Source organism: Pogona vitticeps, chromosome ZW-PAR (assembly GCF_051106095.1).
Source record: "Pogona vitticeps strain Pit_001003342236 chromosome ZW-PAR, PviZW2.1, whole genome shotgun sequence".
NCBI classification, from domain to species: domain Eukaryota; kingdom Metazoa; phylum Chordata; class Lepidosauria; order Squamata; family Agamidae; genus Pogona; species Pogona vitticeps.
The window spans coordinates 4,641,377-4,660,289 of NC_135800.1; the positions used below are offsets into that span (position 1 = coordinate 4,641,377).

Sequence of the window (18,913 nt, forward strand, 5' to 3'; positions counted from 1 at the left end):
GAATTAAGCTGATTCTACTCAACCTACTGGCTTGTTTGGTGTGATCATGTTTGTATTGACATCGGGTGGGACCGAAATGTTGGTTCTTTGGATCTAAAAGAACGACGTGGTCGTATCTGGGCTCGCTAGCCTTCAGGACCCAGCGAAGATTCCAGCAAAGGGAGATAGACGGGGAGATGTCTGTGTAGCATTATAAGCTGCCACATTACATAAGCGCCTTTTCTTGAGCTGTGTCGATAAGCTCAGTAACCTTTGAGTGAAGGCCCATCTGCTATTTGTCTGATGCTTGGAAAATTAAGAGCTTTGCTTTAATCCTCATTACGTACTTCAGCAAACCCAGCCTTCATGCTAACAAGTATAACTTCATGGAAACACAAGTTTTCTTTCGCAGAGAATCCTCTCTGCCTTCTTGAGCTTCAGGGAAACCGGCTTTATTTCCAACATTCCTGATTCCGAAAGGTTGGCGTGAACCAACAGCCAGACTCTTTTGGTCAGCAAACTTTCCATAAATCAGACCAGGGGATGGACAGGGAACAAAAGCACTTCTCACAGCAAAGTGTCATTATTTTTCTAAACCGGTTCCTGCTGCCACCTTCCATTCGAAATCATGACCACGTCTTGCAGCATAAGAAAGCCTCTTCATGCCGAATGAGCAACGTCCAGAGTTTCCCCCAATTAGTTAAGATTCCAGAAGTCACAGCACCCTTGAGGGGGGGGGGCATCCATCGCTCTGTCGCAGAAGTTGGCAGGCCGGGAGAGAATTTGTGGCTGGACAGCGTTTAAAACATTTCAGCTGTGTTCACATTTTCCAATCAAGTGTCTGTAATGAAAAAAGCCATCTGTGTTCCTGTAACGTAGACTAAAAGATGTCCAATACAAAATGCCCCAGCCAGCAGACAGATTGTTTTGGAACATACACTTCCATAATTTTTTCCCAGCAAATGCTTTAATGTAATACAGAGCAGAAATTGTATACGTTCCCAGCATCTGATGGCCCTTAAATGAAAAGGAGTGTCAAAGAATCGTCCTAAGAGCTAGAAGCTTGGCCTTAGGTTTCCAGCACCTTTCTGTGTTCTGAGCATCCAGGGAAAAAAATATTATATTTAAATTGTTGTAAGCCGCCCAAAGACCTTTGGATAGTGTGGGCAGCATATAAGTTAAAATAAAATTAAATAAATAAATAAATAAATAAATAAATAAATAAATAAATAAATAAATAAATAAATAAATAAATAAATAAATAAATAAATACTGGACTTTGTCACGCTCCCTGGTGGCACATGATTATTATTTAAAAGTTGAGGGACAATACTTAAAAGAGAAACCCCCTCACTTATTTGTTCCTCAGAAGTAATTTGAAAGAAGTCCCTTTTCATAACTTTATCTCACCATAAACACTAAAACCAGGGTGTCAGCATGCTCCCCTTCCCGAGCCTTACATGCGCTCCCAGAGGTGTCCAGCCGCTACTGACACTGCTTTTATTTGGATAACTTTTAAACAAGCAATTGTAATAGGAGTTACAAATTAAGTGCAGGCGTAAAGAAGACTCTGCCTTCCCTTCCCAGAGATTTTACCCATCCAGGGATAGCCTGGTCCATATGAGGAGAGAATGTCTGAGGTGGTGGACAGAGACAGTCGTCTGCTCTCAGAAGAAAAGAGGATTGATGGGTTGTGTGTATGTGTGTTTACGCATATGTGATCCCGGGCCCCAAGGCCAAAAATTGCTGAGTGTGTATCCTTGATGTAGTTTTAGGCTACTTTTAGAGATTTCATACAGCAACAACTAAAAGAAAATATGCTAAGATGCATTATCAAAGTATAATAAAGAAATTATGAGATAACAGCTTAGGAAGGTAGGCATCAACCATAATATGAACACCCCATGAGACACACTGGCAGCATTCACACATTAGTGCTAAGCCAGTTTTGCATATTATGGTATGAGCAGGGAAAAAAGCTGCCTCCACGTAGCCAAAAGGAGGAAGAAAGCAGCATTTAGTTTCACATTTCCTACTTCCTGGCTTGTTACATTGTGACAAAGATTAAAAAACACATCCTAACCAGTTGGTAAAACATGCCAACAATAAACCCAGGATTGTTTTGATAGCTTGTTTAACAAACTGGAGTTCGTTTGAAACCACGATTCTCATTTGCATAGAGGTTCTGGATTAGGCAAAGGGAAGCTAAATGCTAGCTAGCCAAGACAGGATGTATGCAAGCCGAGTGTTTTGTGCAGGTTCGCAGACACTCGGGAACAGACAGCAAAATCTTGACTTCACATTCTGTGCAAATGTAGCAACAAGCACAAAAAAATGGTGAGGAAGCAGCAGGCAAGTTTGTAAGGCCCATTTGCAAAGCTTCATTTTTTGTGTGTTTGTCCGGCATGCCCAGGATTGGTCCTGTAAAGTAAACCACCGGAAACATCTCTGGAGAAGATGGTTGGGAATTCTTCATTTTCTCTTACTGTTACATTCGAAGTTTCTGGTCTTTTCAAGGCAACAAGCCGCGCTGCCCTCATAAGCCGATCCTTTTGTTGTTTGGATTTCTCCAGACTAAACTCTGTGAAACCACATCACTGTCGAGGCCCCATAATGCTTCCCGACAAGAGAATTCTTGCTTCCATTTACCCCACTGTGAATGCAGAAGAGCAAGCCCCTCGAGTCAGAGGAATTGCATTACTGTAATGAGGTGGAAATTGACCCAGTCATGCTCAATATGTCTGGCCTGGAAAGGAGCTTGCTATGTACACATTGTGTTAGATTGAGAAGACGAGTTAAATAAGAGTTAAGGAAAGGTGAGATGGGGGGGGGAAGACTGCATTTGGAAACAGAGCGTCAGATACAAAGATGTTTGTGCATCTGTGCGCCTTCGGCCAGCCGGGGTATTGCACCGGTGACGTAATCGAGATGGAACTTCCTTCATTTTGGATTCAGAGGAGAGCCTCATTTTCCATGTAAACAATTAGTCTGACATTTAGTTATGCAGCTTGTTTTAGGTGTAGCCATGGCTACCAGTAAATAGCTTTGTTCTGAGTGTTTTAGTAACCAATCATTTACTGCAAGCCAGAAGCGCCTAATTCTTTCATGCCCTTCGTTTTGTTCTCCTGGCTTTGATAGCTTCTTTTCTAGTAGTCAACAAGGAACTGGCAGCAGAAGGCCTGAAGTCGCCCCCTTCTCCCCTCTGCCAGGAACTGAGGCTTCTCTAAAACTTTGCTGTTTCCATTTCAATATGAGCTCCTAATCCTCCCCTTCCTCCTTGTCCCCTTTGGTTAGTTGTCAAGTGCCATCAAGTTGCTCCAAACTTGTGATGACCCTAATAATCATGGTTTTCAAGTATGTTGTTGAATGAGTAGTTTAATTCATTGCCACCCAGGGAGTTTCTGTGGCTGAGCAAGAGATTTGATCCCAGGTGTCCTCAGTCGTGGTCCAGCACTCGCTCTCCTCCACCACACGGATCGGGTTTATTTGTTTCAGAGTACTGTATTGTTTTTACCTGCCTACTGTTGCTCTTAGTCAGAAAGAAACAACAGGATGAAATGGCAGAGAGTCAGTCACCCAAAACGAAGTACTGTAGATACCAAATACCGTCCTCACACAAACTATTCTCTGTAATGTATGTATTCTTGAAACCTGGACCCCCGACTGGTTTTTGAATTGAGGATAAATATGGGCTTCAGCGTTTGAAGTGCCCAGATGACATACAACGTTTTCACCAGGTGGACATATAGCTGGGTATTCATGTCGCAAGAATTGCGTCTTGGAAATTATTGTAAAGCACAGAAATTTAAATCAGGCACGCTTAAAGTTCTTGTAAGGAGCTTCTAATGAAGACTAAACAGAGGACATCCTTTCAACTCTTAAGTGTGCCACAGACTTTAGGAGGAAAAGGGCAAGATAGTCTCATCGCAAGGGACTGATGCAAGACTGAACCATCCATACTTAAGCAGAAGAGCATTTCATAACATTTTGCTGTCTGTGTTGCCTGGTTTCTACAGCGACACCATTACAGTCTGCTTCATTCTCTGAAGTGTCTATGGGAGAAAATCAACATCGCTCCCGAAAAACAAGGCCGCCTATCATCGGGGGTCTCCTGGGACGATGCCTTATCAGAGATCAGAGAAGACGAAAAGGCAGAGGCCGCTCTCGTTGACACTGCCCGTCCCGTGCTTTTCCTGGGAGAACAATCGGAGCACTGAATGTGCTAAACTAGCTGTACAGGATAGTTTGCCAGCATGGCGTTATCTACACACAGAGGAGAGACAACACATGAAGTGTTGTTTACATCCCTGTGTGAACGTATCTTTTCCCCTCTTGTTCATTGTAAAAGATGAAAAAAAGTTGGCTTAGCTTTCACCGCTAAACAAAGATGGAAGGCCCCCTTCAACAGCTACTGCCCCTGCGTGTTGCCTGAAGGCAGGAGGATATTGCCTTCCCGTCCCCTTGCGTCACATGCTGGGAGTTGCAGTGCTTTGCCTTTCCCTCTTCCTTTGGGTCCCCATGTTCAGGACAGAACATTCCCACCTCACCTAACCCATTCTGTCGCGCTGAAGCTCACTTTGACCAGAACAGAAAAGTGTCTTTTAAAGACAGGTGATGGTACAAATCTTTGAAACGTATGCGATAAGCCCATAGGTAACAACATATATAGTTAGGCTGCTTAATAAATGCCTACTTTATACAATCAGCGAGGCCCCTCCTAGTGCCTGCTAAAAGAAAATTAAAAAGGGTGCTTTTGACTTGACTTCTCTAGGATCCTGCATGAAAAGTCATTAAAGGCACAAGAACAGGCTGTTTTCTTTTTTTCTGGTCAGTTATTCTCTGGGCAAAGTAAATTTTCCTATGGGAGCAAAACTAGGAGGGACGTTGACACTGGGAAGGAAATGCCTTCTGTAAACAAATGATGATTTATCTTGTTGGGATTATGACTAGGGACACGGCCGGGCTTTGTTGTGCTCCAGTCCACTTCTAAAAAAGCTCAGAACTTCTGAAATCCAGGATTTGAGCAGAATCCCTTTTCAAACTTAACATGATGGAAGAGCTGCAGAAAAGAGTGGCTGCTTGGCTAGATTACCATCATCCACTCTAAAGAAGTAAGACATGGTGGAGAAAAGACATGTTTCTAACTAGTTTATTAGGAAGGAGTTTATTTTGAGCGCCCTGCCTCCATGGCCTCGTACAGCTCGGGATCTCCATGTCTGTGTTCCCTATCAAAAGAGGTTCACCCAGTTTTTGAAGCATGTTAATTAAAAGCACTGTATTTGGCTCACAGGCTGAAACAATATCATCTCAGCACTGCCTGCTGATTCCTTGGTCATTTATTTTCTTTCTCATTCACAGCCCCTGCCCCATTAAAGAGGAAAATTGTGGTTGAACTGTGTATAAATGGCTAAATGCACTATTAATCTTTCCCTCTATTTGATCTCTGCCAGGCAGCAGATGTAACTTGCAAATTTCCTCCATACTGAATATGTTAGCAGGCATTTAATGTAACACTGCAATAAGGAGTATTATTAGCTTGCAGTAGCCAGAGCTAAAAGCTTAATTCTCCTTGTAACATGCTTTCCGTTTTCTTCTGTTTGAAGGATCTCTTTAGTGTCTTTTCTAGGTGATCCTCATAGTCAGGGCCACAAACAGATTACCCAGCCCAACAACGAGTTATGCAGTTCCTCTTTCAGCTTCCCTCCCCCTTCCGAAATAAACTGTGTTAGCTTCTGTTTTGTTTTATTAGGACAAAACTGGTTTCATTCTCGAGGTGCAATGTTCTAATAAAGGATTGCATAAGTTGTGATTCCTTTATAACACTTGAATGATTATTCATGGAAAATTATGCAAAGGGGGAAAAAAAACAGTGAGATCCGTTGGGATATTAAAGCTAGTCAACTTTTCCAAATGTTTCTGCCACAGCTTTCTAAACAGCACTCGTCAGCTTCTGCGGCGCTTCCCTCAAACTTCCCAGTATAAGCAGCTTGTAATAATGTTTTAATACCTTTTATACATTATTTTTGTTCGTGTGTCGGCGTTGTCTTGACAGTCACGAGGAGGACTAATGAAAACCAAGCTTGGAAAATTATGTGAGGTGCCACTCGTTCCACTGGTGGTGGTGGTGGTGGGGGGTTTGTAAGGATGTTAACGGTGATGGTATGCACCAGAATGGACAGGGTGGAGGAGTATGAAACAGGAGGGGCACTTGGTAGCAGCTGACATTGCTTAGAGAGGGGATAAGGAGCCAACATGACTTGATCTCAAATGTATTTATTTATTTAAAGCATTTGACTCCCCCACCCCACCCCCATTGCTTGGACAAAAAAAAATCTCCCAGAAGCTGCTTCCCTATGGAAATAGAGGCAAGGCAGTCCCTGCCCATCAACTGAACAGTCTCAAATACATGATTCAAAAAAAAAAAAAGGAAAAGGAAAAGGCATGCAAAGGGCAGAGGAGGAACAAGCAAGCACCATTTTATCTTAAAATGACATTGTTCTTCTTATCATAATTAACTTGAATGGCAACCGTTTCAGGAACAGCCCATGGACGCTGGCCTTACAACACAGATCTGCTTCCTATTTCCTTTTACCACAGCCCGAGAGAACATATTTAGCAGATGAAACTTCGTAATCTAGTCTGCTCCAAAGAGAAGCTGCTTCTAGAGATGTGTGTCAATGCAGAGGTTACACAATACACTCTTTTAAGTTTTATATCTCAGATGAGAAGCATCCTGCTATGGTTGAGCAACTGATTTTGTAGTCCACAACTGGATTAATTTCTCAAATGGACACTGATTGGGGGGTGGGGGGAGGCGAAGGGAAACATTTTATTTACAAGACCAGTGCAAATGTTTCGGTGTGATGACAAGCCCAGCAACACATACCGTCCAACCTCTCGTATAAAGTCATCAGTGGTTGCAAGTGGAAATTGGGGCTGTTCTCTGTGTATTAAGAGGCAGAAGAGCTCCATGGCCCTTAAGGCAGAACTGTCTATAAATACTTACCACGGCTATCGTTGAGTTATGTTTTCACTACAGTGGGCATTTGTGACGTTTTCCTTGTGTATAGTCTAAACTGCATGCAAATAATCTTCATTACTTTGTAGAAAACTTGCATCTTAAATGTTCTGGAGTGAGCACTTTATGCTGGACCAGACTCACAAAGTAGCTTTAGATCACAGTAGGTTTTGGAGGTGTCTTGCAGTCTCTCGTTTCTGCATATGTACAGGACGTATTATATATAAAAAAGACTTTGTCAGACATTTCTTGTTAGCCTTGGGGAAGAGCAAAACCAGAATAATGTTGTACTCCGTCTCTGCGTTCAGCAGAGGAAAAGCTTTCCTTTGTTCTTGGCGTATTATTCTAAGGAATAGCAATAGAAACTAAGTTTTGTTTTTACAAATAACCACATTCCCATCATTCATCACTCATTTTTTTGATAGTTTTTCCTTTCCTCATCCCCCCTCCACAGTACAGCTTTGGTGTGAATACTGAAGCCATTATCATCAAACCTTCCCAGCTGAGAAATCAAAATTTAAACCGATTGTGGGTGAGGATCATCATGGCAAGATTGAAATATAGATCCTCCAAGGGTTTCTCTACTGCAGAAGGATCTTGGTTTCCCCTCCTGGCTGACTCACTCTGTGCACGAGGCTGGGGAAAGACAGGACCAACTGCACGTTGAGAGAAAGTGGTTCGTTTTCAAAATTCCATGAAAAAACTCTTAAGAAAGAGCTTCTCTTGTAGCAACCACCAACGGGTGGTTCTGGTTAAAGCCCTGGACAAGAGCTTTATTATTTTTTTTTAAATGTGCTTGGCCTTTTAATATAAGGCTTTCAAAGGAACTACATAATGCCAACGTGACTCACCCCATTAAGAGTGTGAATTGTCAAACGCTATTGGTAGAGCAGGGCAGGAAACCCAGGAGCCTCCTCCTTCCGTCACATGGATGTGTGTGTGAATGAAAGAGAACACACATCACTTTCTGACCAGTGAGAGGGCCATGTGAGACACCTCGGAGCTTATATACAGTATTCCCCTTTACCTCTAGATCCAGAAGCCAGTTTTGCCTCTTCCATTCCAAGCGCCTGCCTTTCTTCGGTTTCCATGTTAGGGGTTTGCCCTTATTTGGCCTTCCCTTGAGAGCACGGATAGCAAAAGCTGAAGTTTAGGATCAAGAAAAGTAGCCACACAAATAGGTTTCTGCTAGAAATGGACACCTTTTTTCTGGGTTGTCACTCCATGGTGAAGACGGGGCCATAGGATAAAGGGGCCATGTCTGTTGCAGTGTAATCTTTCACAACTTGCCAGCCAATCCCATTTGGTAGATACCTAGATCTGGGCTGAAAGGGTTGCTGCTCCTTTTCTTACGTACTAAAGCTGCGTTAAAATTAATAGTTATGAAACACATTTGCACATCTTAGGGCGGCTGGAATGGTTTCATTGGCACTTTCCTGTCTGCTCTCTGTTTTCATCCAATGTTCTGATGTTAATTTTAGACGGGGATGCCCACAGATGTGTTCTAACCATTTCCAAGGTAGAGACAGCTGTCTGTGACATTAAGAAATTCAGACAGAGCAAATATTTAAATAATAAAGAAACAAACCCAAAATGTGTTAAAGATTTGCTGATTACAGATGTGTTGATTCACTGTGTATACAGTTTTCTGGGAAGGCTTAGCATGAATTAACTTAGCAGCACAGGTGTAAGTAATCATGATAGATAATTAATTACCTTTGTTTAGGTTTCATCCTCCTCATCCAGCCACCCTTTTTTTTAAATACGGAAGTGATTTCTCTAATGGATACACATAATGTTTCCTTTCAGGGTGACCAAGGAAACTTGGTTGTGCCTTGGAGCCTAGGTAGCTTCTCATATCCTAAAATCCATTTAAGCAAGCAACCCTCTTGTACCTTTTTTATTTTTTTAAGCATTAAGGCTCAAGTGCCAATGTGTTGTGGGAGCGGGGCCCTCTTTCCATCCCTTTGCACAGTACTGCCCATTTGTCCGGAGGAGCTATTGCCTCAACTGAGACCATCTTGCTTTCGTCTGGTAGAAACTCCCAAGCCACCAACAGCTAATACTGTTTCAATTTCTGTGCGTCTCTGTCTCTGTCTCACTCTCTTACACACACACGCACGCACATATACGGAACTGGTGTCATTCAGTCTAAGGAGAGCGCTGAAACACTGGCTCGTGCTATTCATTTTTTTGTTGTTGTTGCCTAGCGTGTGTACCGGTTAAAAAATGTGTAGGCTGTTGGCACCAAGACCTTCTCAACACTCCAGAGTTGACATCTGTCTGGCTCCAATTTACACGAAACATTCTTATATTTGCCTTAGATACTCATGCTACGAGTCAATATGTACGAACTGTTTACAGGCAAAGAGAGCCGCAAATCAAACTCAAAGCATATGTCAGACATTGATGATTACACCCAACGCATTCTTCTGGCTCTCCACGACTGGCGAGTCACTGTCATTACACAGCCAGGATTCTTTTGTGTGTGTGTGTGTGTGCTCGTGAGACGTTGTCGTCCAGACAATGTTCAAGAATAGTTTTTTGAAACCAACTGCTATTTTGATTTAATTGAATAGATTCATAATCGGAATGGATGGTGTAATTCCAGTAGGCGGAGAAGTAGTGTTCAAGGAGGCACCTGCTGTTTATGATTATGGACACTCCTCCTGAAGCAGATGTTGCCTTCTTCTTCCGCGTAATGTGTCTCTCTAGGGTTATGAGAGCTCTTCCAGGAACGGAGGAGCACCTGCCTCCTGGCAATGTCTTTTCTCAGCCTTAGTTTAGCATTAATTGGTGTCTATTTTATAGGTCCATCAGAAGTGTCAGCCGCTGTGAGGTTCAACAGGAGACCCACCTGTCCTGATGCCTCCGTGGCAGCCAGCCTGCCAACTCCTCCTGTACCCCGACACAGGAAGAGTCACAGCCTGGGAAACAAGTGGGTGTTCCAATCTGCATCAGACCTGACCATTTATTTAGGCATCGTTCAGTCGTAATCTGACAGTTGATGACTCGTTGAAATAGCAACATCCTTCTCAGTCCTGCCCGCCGCCCACTTTTCCGAGTCTCGTAGCGCTTCTTGTTTCTAGTAAAATGCCTGTTTCAGAACCTCCTTGTCTGATCTTACAGGGCTTACACTCCATGCCTCTTATCTCCATCCTCTGTGGGTGATGGATATTTGGGCATAAATCACCAGAGGAAAGCTCCGTTAGGTTAAGGGCCCACGTAACAGGCCAAGTAATTTGCCGTCCTGCCTAATCTGTGCTTGCTGAAATATGTCGGACAGGAAGTCTGCAACACAGACGAGGGCTTCTGCTTCTCAGATCAGAGTTCTTGTTCTACTTCTTGTTAGAAATGTGGATGGACTAAGGCAGACAGAGCCCATACCGCTCGTCTCTCGCCATCTTACAGAATCAAGAGCTTAGTTGTGGTGGTCAAACCAAGCAACAGTGGTAGGAGCATAAGAGGAAGGACGTAAATCTCTAAAATCCCAAAACCCAGTTCTTGTATAGCTCATCAGGTAATCTTGCTCTGAACGAAGGAGCGTAAGAAAGGATCCCATTTAGCTACCATCCACTTGAAGACATGCTGACGTTTACGATCATCATACAGTGAGATGATGTCCATGTGGAAAGAAAAACAGGGAATGAATAGATGTTATCAGATTACATAAGAACCTTTTGCCTTTTTTTTTCTTTTCCAATTTTCCAGTATGATGTGTCAGTTCAGTGTAGTTGAAAGTAAAAGCGCAACGTTCCCAACAGAGAAACCGCGCCACCTGCTGGATGACAGTGTGCTAGAATCCCACAGTCCTGTCAGAAACCACACATTAAATTCTGTTTTCACCAATGGTATTTCCATAGGTAAGTATTCAATGGCTCGGATAAAAGGGTGTTGCTTGTCGGTCTCTTGCACTTTTGAAGTTCAGAGAGGCACCCAGAAATTTGGAAAAGGCCAATTAATTGACTTGATCAAGAGTAGAAAGAAACATATTGTGAAAGGGACCTCAGGTGCATTTTTTTTTCCTTTCTTAGACACCTGCACGACACATAATCTCTGCGGCAAATTTATATCAAACGCACTTGCAGATTGTTAGCCTTTTACGAAGAAGTAACTCTAGTTTTCTTAGAATGTGGCAGCTGTCTGTATGGGGAGGATTCGGTCACTGTGTGGTTCTGTCAGCACAAAATGAAGAGAAACTTGTTGAAAAGCCTCAGGGTGTGAGGGGCATCACTTTAGAAAGCAGGTGAATGGAAACCCACTTGGAGAAACAAGTGAGGAGGTTGTCTGGAAAACAGCCGAAAACACAGCTTTGGCTACAGATCACGGGTGTCAGGGTAGGGGAAAAGGTTAGGAAGATCACAGATGTTTTGAGTAGAAAATAAGAATTCTGGGAGACCCGCAGCAGCCAAAAATACAAGATTTTCTCATTTAGAGGTTGGTATACAATGGCGTGAACCTCCGTTTGCAAGAAATTGCTTTAATGGATGCATGATGCACTGTGGTTGTCAGTAACCTGAATGTGGGAAACTGTCCTTTATCAGCTACCCTAACCGGTCACACAAAGCTATTCTCTAGCAATGGAAACCAAGCTGAGAAGGGTTTAGCCTTCCAAGATGTAGGTATCATCCTAACTATGATGGCTGTTACTTTAACTGCACACCCAAACAAAAGAAAATCTGAACAAAAAAGTTTGAGAAAGAAAATGCATTTAAATTGATGTGTTTACAATTTTAAATTCCATTTCAGTAAATTTAGCGAAAAAGGTTTGGTTGTGTGTTGTTGTTTTTTTAAAGTCTCGATCTCATAACATATGAGTAGAGGCAAGGCATCAGGTTGGTTTCTCATAGCACTAAACGGTCGCTTGCTTAATATTTCCTGTTCTTTGTTCATGATTTAACGGAAAATCAACCATTCCTTTGCCGTCTTGTCCTTTCACCTTTGGCTGTTGTGATTATATCTCAGCACAAAAGTGCAATTCTGGTCTGTTGACTGGAATAAATGATGTGTATACACAAAAGTTGTATGTTAATGAGATGGTATTATAGAGAGACCACTTTTATGTTCTGTGCGCCAATGAGGAAAAACTGGAGCACACATTTGGTAATATTTCACACATAGAAAACCAGCGTTGGTGAGGACACCACCTTCTTAGCAGGAACACAGGAGCGAGTTCTAGCATCCCTTTTCACACTGGGCTCTTACATCTGGCTTCCATGGTGTGCTCTCTGCATGGACTCTCCTCGCCCGGTTTATCTGCTCCGTTGACATCACGGTGTCCTCCTTTTCTCTTTTAGGAAGCAGTGAAAGCTCAGAATTTAGTGAGGAGCCTTCTTCGGGACTTGAAAGGTGAGTGCCCGCTCTGCCAACGCACTGTGACCTTTAGTGGATTGTAACACAGCCCCATTGCTATATTTCAGCACAGTTTACGTGTAAAAACAGTCTTTAGGAGCCAAGTTTCAATTACAGGATAATAATAATAATAATAAAAACAGTTGCTGCTTTAAGTCATTGATCTGGTGATGCAGTGATATGAAGAAGAATATGGCCATCTTTATGAGATACCTAAGTATGAGTGTAAACCCAGTGTGCCCTTATATACTGGGTGTGTGAGTTTGTGCCTGTGTTCCTTAGACTCTGTGCTTCATACAGCTGTTCAGAAAGTTGTTTCTTGTCACCAGACGTGCCCAGCAACAAATGTAGATTTTTTAATACCATTGAGCTTTAGAACAAACACTCCCCAATCCATCTTAACCAGGTAGCATGACATCCAGTTCAGTTTTGTCTTTAAGCGAAAATCCACATGCTAAGTTTGTTTGCCTACAACACCATCTTTAGAAAGGCACCAACAGATTGGGATTTCAGATATATCCTAATTGGTGCTCCCTGACTCTTCACTCATTTATTTATTCCATATTGCGGTATACGATCTGGGACCTTCCAGGTTCGCTTGACTAGTCTTGATCATCTCTCCAAGCTTTGCCTTGCCTTGTGTACTGGAAATGTCATGTACAGAAAAGCATCCTCATTAAGCTAATAAAGTTCTGCCGCGTTGAACAGTTACATTCCTATGAACATGTTTCTGCCTCTACTTAATAGACACTATCTAGAGTAGAATGGGGCAATCCATTGATCAATTCAAACTTTGCACATCTCAGTGCATAGCCATTGGTCTTGAACTTTGTCATGCAGCTGTCGGGGGGGGGAAGTGTAGTTAAACGATTGACAAATCATTCAGGAAATACTCAGTTTTATCTTAAGAGGACACTTCTGCTGTCTCGTTCTGAACCTCTGAGGTCATGAAAAGCCGTCAAGGGTTCACAGCAAAGTCTGTGGTTCTGGTGTCTTGCCAGGCCTTTACTTCATGGTGATCACTTTTATGAGAGGGCTTGCCTTGCCCATTGTTATCTGCTCCCTGCAGAGTCCAGTATAACTTGCAAGCCAGAGGGCTGAACGTTGCTATCAAAAGGTTCCACCTCACAGACCCTGTAATTCTAGACACACCTTATGTCCAGACTCAACGAGACAGCGTTGCCAAAGACACCTTACGCTTCCCAACAGAGTACGGCCACTTGGCCTTCTAAAAGAACGGGCCGATAGACTACTTGAGTTCAGGGTTTTGCTGCAAGGCTGTCCAGCCCTTGTTACCTTGGCACACAGTATTTATGCCAAAACCAAAACCTTGTCGGCTCAGGATAATTGCAGTCCAGGATGTGTGGTTCTCCTCCGTGTGACGTTGCAGACCGTGGTGGTGAATACCCGTGGGCTATCAAAGTCTGTGTTCTTCGCTATAAAGCATTTTTTCTTGTAACAGTCTTAGAACAGAAAGATCTCTCTCTTCAGACAGGCAGTCCCTTAGTGATTGGTCGTCTAGGAAGGGGTTTAAATGGAGAGCGTGCCTTGTTGCTTTAAATGTGGTTTTGGTGTTGATTTTGTTTACCATTTTTAGTGTGGTATTTGTTTGATCCTTTTTAAGTATTTGTCTATGTACTGTTTTTAGCTTTTAAATATTATCTTTCAATGATTTCAGCTGCCCTGGGTCCTTTTTAAGGAGAAAAATGGGACAAAAATATTTTAAACAAACAAAGCAGGTTGCAGTTACGTTAATCCAGGTTAAATGCTACCAGATTCAAGCTGATTTTTCTCCTCTCAGAAAGGATGTTATTTTTCATCCATACTGCTCCTCCTCATCTTTCTCCACTTATGACCCTCAAAGGTGATGGTTTTGTGACGGAGGCAGACAGGCCCCTTAGCTACTCTACAAGGGGCAGCTTATTCTCTGGTTTCTTCTGCTGAGGAGTTCTTAACCTCACCCTGGGGAAAAAAAACGAACAGCATTTTCAGTGTGCAACTGCTTGCTATCAGTTGTAGCCAGTTAGTTCGGCCTGAGAGAATATTCCTCATGGTCAAACTTCAAAGCACTCTGTGTGCTTCCTGAACAGCTACGTATCTCATTCAGCTAATGTAATGTATTTGACTTTATCAAGTATGTTTGAACTAAGTAGTCCAGAGTTTTTATCACAAGTAAATTGCAGGGAGAATCATGTGGGAGATACTCAGGGACAGACTTTTACACTTCAAACACCACTGTCTGCTGGACAAAGTATTAGGTTAAAGACAGTTCTATCGATTACTTCAATGTAGGTACATTTTTTCCTCAAAAAGAGATGTGCCCCGGCTTAGACCTGCTTGGGAGCAACCAGATCTGATCTGATAGTAATCATTTTGATGCCATCTGTGTTTATTCGGTGTTGATGAAAATAAGCCCTCTGTACCTAGTTAGGTGCAGTCTCTTCGTCCTTGCTTCTCACGCCCCACAGCTGACCCCCCCAACTGCAAATAGGTTCCAAGCCTTTCAGTTTGTTCTTTGGCGGTTGCTTTATTTCTCATGATTTTTCACGAGGGCGATGCAAAACCCTGCACTGTGGCATTCCTAAAAGCTCTGAGGTTTCCACGGCCTTTCTTCAGAGCGTGCACGCACCTCAGCAATAAAAGGAAGAGAACTATAGACGTAGAGTCAGAAGCAGCTTCACGGATTTCCTTTTGTCATTTCTTTTAACTGCCTGATGTGCACCATTTTCGTTTGCTCACTACTGCCTGCTTCGCCCGTAGGTTTTAAGGACTAACTCACAAGCAGTGAAACAATTCACTCAAGAGCACCTGTCCCATCAGACTCAATGTGTAACCCACACCAGCTTGTATGTTTTGTTTTTGTTGAATGTTACCACAATTATATGCATGGTAAGAAAAGAACTCACTTGTAAATTTATAAACAGGGGTCGGTTATACGCCACACTGGGGCCCAACTGGCGGGTACCAATTCGGAATTCTCCCAGAAGTCGGAGCTGTGTCTACAGGTACAATTAGCTGCCGGTGGTGGGTCTCTTTTCTCTCTGGACCATGATATGACTTCCTGCTTCCAACCTCTCGTCCTCTGGGCTAATTAAGAAAGCTTTGTATCCAGCAGCACTAATTTCTTTTCTTCCATCTTCACACTTTCCTTTCATGCTAGTAAGAGCTGCCAGCAGTAGGGAGGCTGTTTAGTTTTCCATTCATCTATGCTTCTGCCTCACCAGAAGCATGATTTTTACCCATGTTTTTGTGCCACCCTGCATATAAACATGCTTCATTATTAGTAACTGGCCATTGTTCTTCTTTGTTATGCTGAGAAATGCAGACTAATTGAGGGCACTCCATCCAGCCAGACTTTAAATTTTTAGGAAAAAAAGTCTATTTCAGTGCGTTGATTTTGGCATATGCTTAACTCGACACCCCGTGGTTATTTATGGCTATTTTAAAGTAATGCACTTATTTCCGTAAGGATAGGGCTTCGAATCTCAGCTCATTTAGCAAGGTATGTATATTTATTTTCTTATTTCCCTTTCTATACCCCGCCCCATTAGTGTTGTCATTCGCTCGGCGGTTGACAAGAGGTATACTTTCTTAAATAAGAACAAATAGAAGAAAAACATACCTTTCCGTGGCAGTGATGAAACAAATAGTAGCCTTGTGGTGAATACAAATAGTATTGGACTAAATAGCTGTAAAACGCAGATATTTATGAGACTTTGGTGGGGAGGTGTAAATAGAGGCGAAGCATCTTATAGTTGTTCTCACGAGTTGGTCTAAGAAGAAGAGGTTAGTTCTTCCTGGCACATCTTCTCATGGCTTCTGCTGCTTCTTTGCCTCCTTATGACTAAACTCTTTTGCTAGGATTACTTTTTTTTGGATGCCTTGGGAAAACCCTGAAAAAAATGAAGTGAATCCCCTGGATAGGAAAATACGCTTCATCTTCTCAATGATCTTGATCTCAAACACATATCCCATTTCAATCCTTATTTTGCTCGTATTTCATCCCATTTCTGTGCCCTTTTTAAAGTACACACCACTCAAAATCTTGTTATTTGCATTGGCTAGGATACTAATATTTTTGATGGAACAGAATCAGTGCATTGTTTATTTAATCAAAGTGTAGTTTCCTCCCTCCTGAAGCTGAGAACCACTTTCTGCACTCTGACTGGGCACTAGGCCCACTTTCTAAGAGCCCACGACACACTTGGTAGGTTTTGTTGCGCTCCCACAGACACAAAAGCTGGGGCACCTGGAGTCATGCAAGAGAGATGGGTGAACATGCCTCCTTATACTTTGCTTTTGTCACTCACAGTGACTCCACCAATATCTGTAAGGGGAGATCCTGGAATATCTTCTGTCGTATGAAAAAAAAAATACACTTCAAGTCCCTTGTAGCTATTATTTTGGTTAACGTGTTCAAGTGTTCCTTGTAACTGAAGATGAGGGTTCTTGCGGTAATCACGCCATGACAGTTTTAGTAAAGATCTGTTGTCAGGCATTTTTGTTTTTAATAATGATCACAGACTACAGCACCTATTTAAACAAAAGGAAAAATTAACTCTTGAGGAGCCATGGTTAGAAAAAGGTTGGAAGCACAAACCGAGGCCTGAAAAAAGCCACTGCTGATTTTGCACACTTTAATCGTGGGTGTATCTGCCTGTTCTCACCGTCGTGTTGGCATTTGTTGTTTCAGCCCAACGGGCGCCTGCAGCTGCACTTCAGGGAGTTCCACTGGAGTTGTTACCATGGAAGGGCCTTTGAAAAGGAAGACATTACTGAAGGAAGGCAGGAAGCCTACCGTAAGTCATTTTGCGACCATGGCCGTGCTTTCCCCTACTGTGGCACCTGTAAGATAAACTGTTATATTTCAGTGTGAGCTTTTATATGTCTGAAGAAGGGGATGCAAACCATGAAAGCTCACGCTGAAATATAACAATGTTTAAGGTGCCTTTTTTATTTCAATTTATTTGTTCTGTTTTCGTCTGGATACACTTGCATGGATGATCAGAGCTCACTCTTCGAAAACACTAAGGATAAGATCCTTAGTAATAACTGCGTCGTTTCACCTTGTTTTGGGAGTTGAAAGCAAAACGGGGTTGGATTTTGGCCAGAGCGTGATCTTGCGTCTTAGCAGCCTATCTCCAGAGAGTTGGCCATAAACATCTTGAGCTTTCGCCATAGTGTTCAGTTTCAGTCCGTGTACAAACAGACTTGTATTTCTCTTTCCAGCTTTCCTCATGGACTAGATACTGGGTCACCCTTTCAGGATCTACTCTGATTTATTTTGGAGCAAAGTCATTAAGAGGCGCTGAAAGAAAGCATGTAAGCAAATAACGTGATTGACTCTGTAGCTCAACCACTGGTATGTCCAGTCTTGGGGGATGGCGCATGTCAACAGCAATAGTGCCCTTCCCTGCGTTTGCGCAGAGGAATTATTTTGCTGGTCCCTTTACAAATATATATATATTAAACCCCCCCCCCCCCCAGAATGGCAGCACAACCAAACTTATCATTATACTTGTTTGTTCTTTTCTCTTCTAGTATAAATCTACTCCAGGGAAAAAAGTTTCCATTGTAGGCTGGATGGTAGCATTACCGGATGATCCTGAACACCCAGATATTTTTCAGCTAAATAACCCAGATAAAGGTAGGCATTTTAAAAATCCATGTCTTTCCCATGTGCTGGGAAATTCTGCATTTGTCTTATTTTTTGTTATAATAGAAAGTCTTGCAGCAGAAGCTTTGGGGGAATAGGGTCCATTCTGTCAGATGGAAGAAGTTGGTAGGTGTATCTACACAAGGCAACAAGAACATGGGCTGTTTTTAATAATTTGCCTTCAAAAAAAAGTTAAATTGGAAAATGACACCATGGGGCAAGCATCCATGGAGATCTGCTGGACTTTGTTTTGCAGAAAGGGAGCGGGCCTTTCCCCCTTTCACTGAGCATATGTGTGATTTTTTACACAATATCCTCCTGAACGCTCTGCCACTATCTTGCTGCCTCTTCAACCCAGTGATATAAAACCATCATACTGAATGTTTCAGGTGCCTCTTCAGCACCAGCCCCATAAGGCTGAGCCAAGGAGAAGTCAGCTGGCTAAACTCTAAAGTTTAGATAGTTTTTTTTTCCTTCTTTGTTATTAGTGCCACACTTCTTTTGAACATTGTGCTCTGGTGATGTCGGTCTAACCATCTTCCAGCACTCATCTGTAATTCCCAAAGCTCATCCTATGGCCAAATAAAACTTTAGCTTCTTAAAATTGGCCTTTTTGTTCCTTGCTGTTATTTTATTATTCTGTTTCGCAGGTAATGTTTACAAGTTTCAGACTGGTTCAAGATTTCATGCAATACTGTGGCACAAACATTTGGATGACGCCTGCAGAAGCAACCGGCCTCAGGTAAGATCTTTGTATTCGGTTCCAGCGGGGATGTAAAAGCCTTTTACTAACTGCAGTAGATTCAGTGCAAAACTACCTGGCAGAATTTGACTGGGTGTATGATTGAGTCTGGATTTTGAAAATTTCCTCAAATTTGTGGTGTTTGCAAACTGCTGGGTATGTCAAA

The 18,913-nt window shown here is 42.5% G+C and overlaps 1 protein-coding gene across 5 annotated transcripts in view; it reads left to right on the forward strand.

Moving 5' to 3' along the window:
• RALGPS1 (Ral GEF with PH domain and SH3 binding motif 1) overlaps positions 1-18,913 on the forward strand; it is a 149,992-nt gene that overhangs the window by 126,443 nt on the left and 4,636 nt on the right. For 2 of the 5 annotated variants that reach the window (XM_072985169.2, XM_072985168.2), the window contains 8 exons: positions 9,809-9,935; positions 10,709-10,860; positions 12,295-12,346; positions 15,274-15,354; positions 17,043-17,148; positions 17,579-17,671; positions 17,891-17,996; positions 18,656-18,747. In XM_072985169.2, the coding sequence (XP_072841270.1) occupies positions 9,809-9,935; positions 10,709-10,860; positions 12,295-12,346; positions 15,274-15,354; positions 17,043-17,148; positions 17,579-17,671; positions 17,891-17,996; positions 18,656-18,747 (809 nt within the window). The remainder of the gene's footprint in view (positions 1-9,808; positions 9,936-10,708; positions 10,861-12,294; positions 12,347-15,273; positions 15,355-17,042; positions 17,149-17,578; positions 17,672-17,890; positions 17,997-18,655; positions 18,748-18,913) is intronic. The other 3 variants (XM_072985170.2, XM_072985171.2, XM_072985173.2) reach the window with 3 other exon arrangements.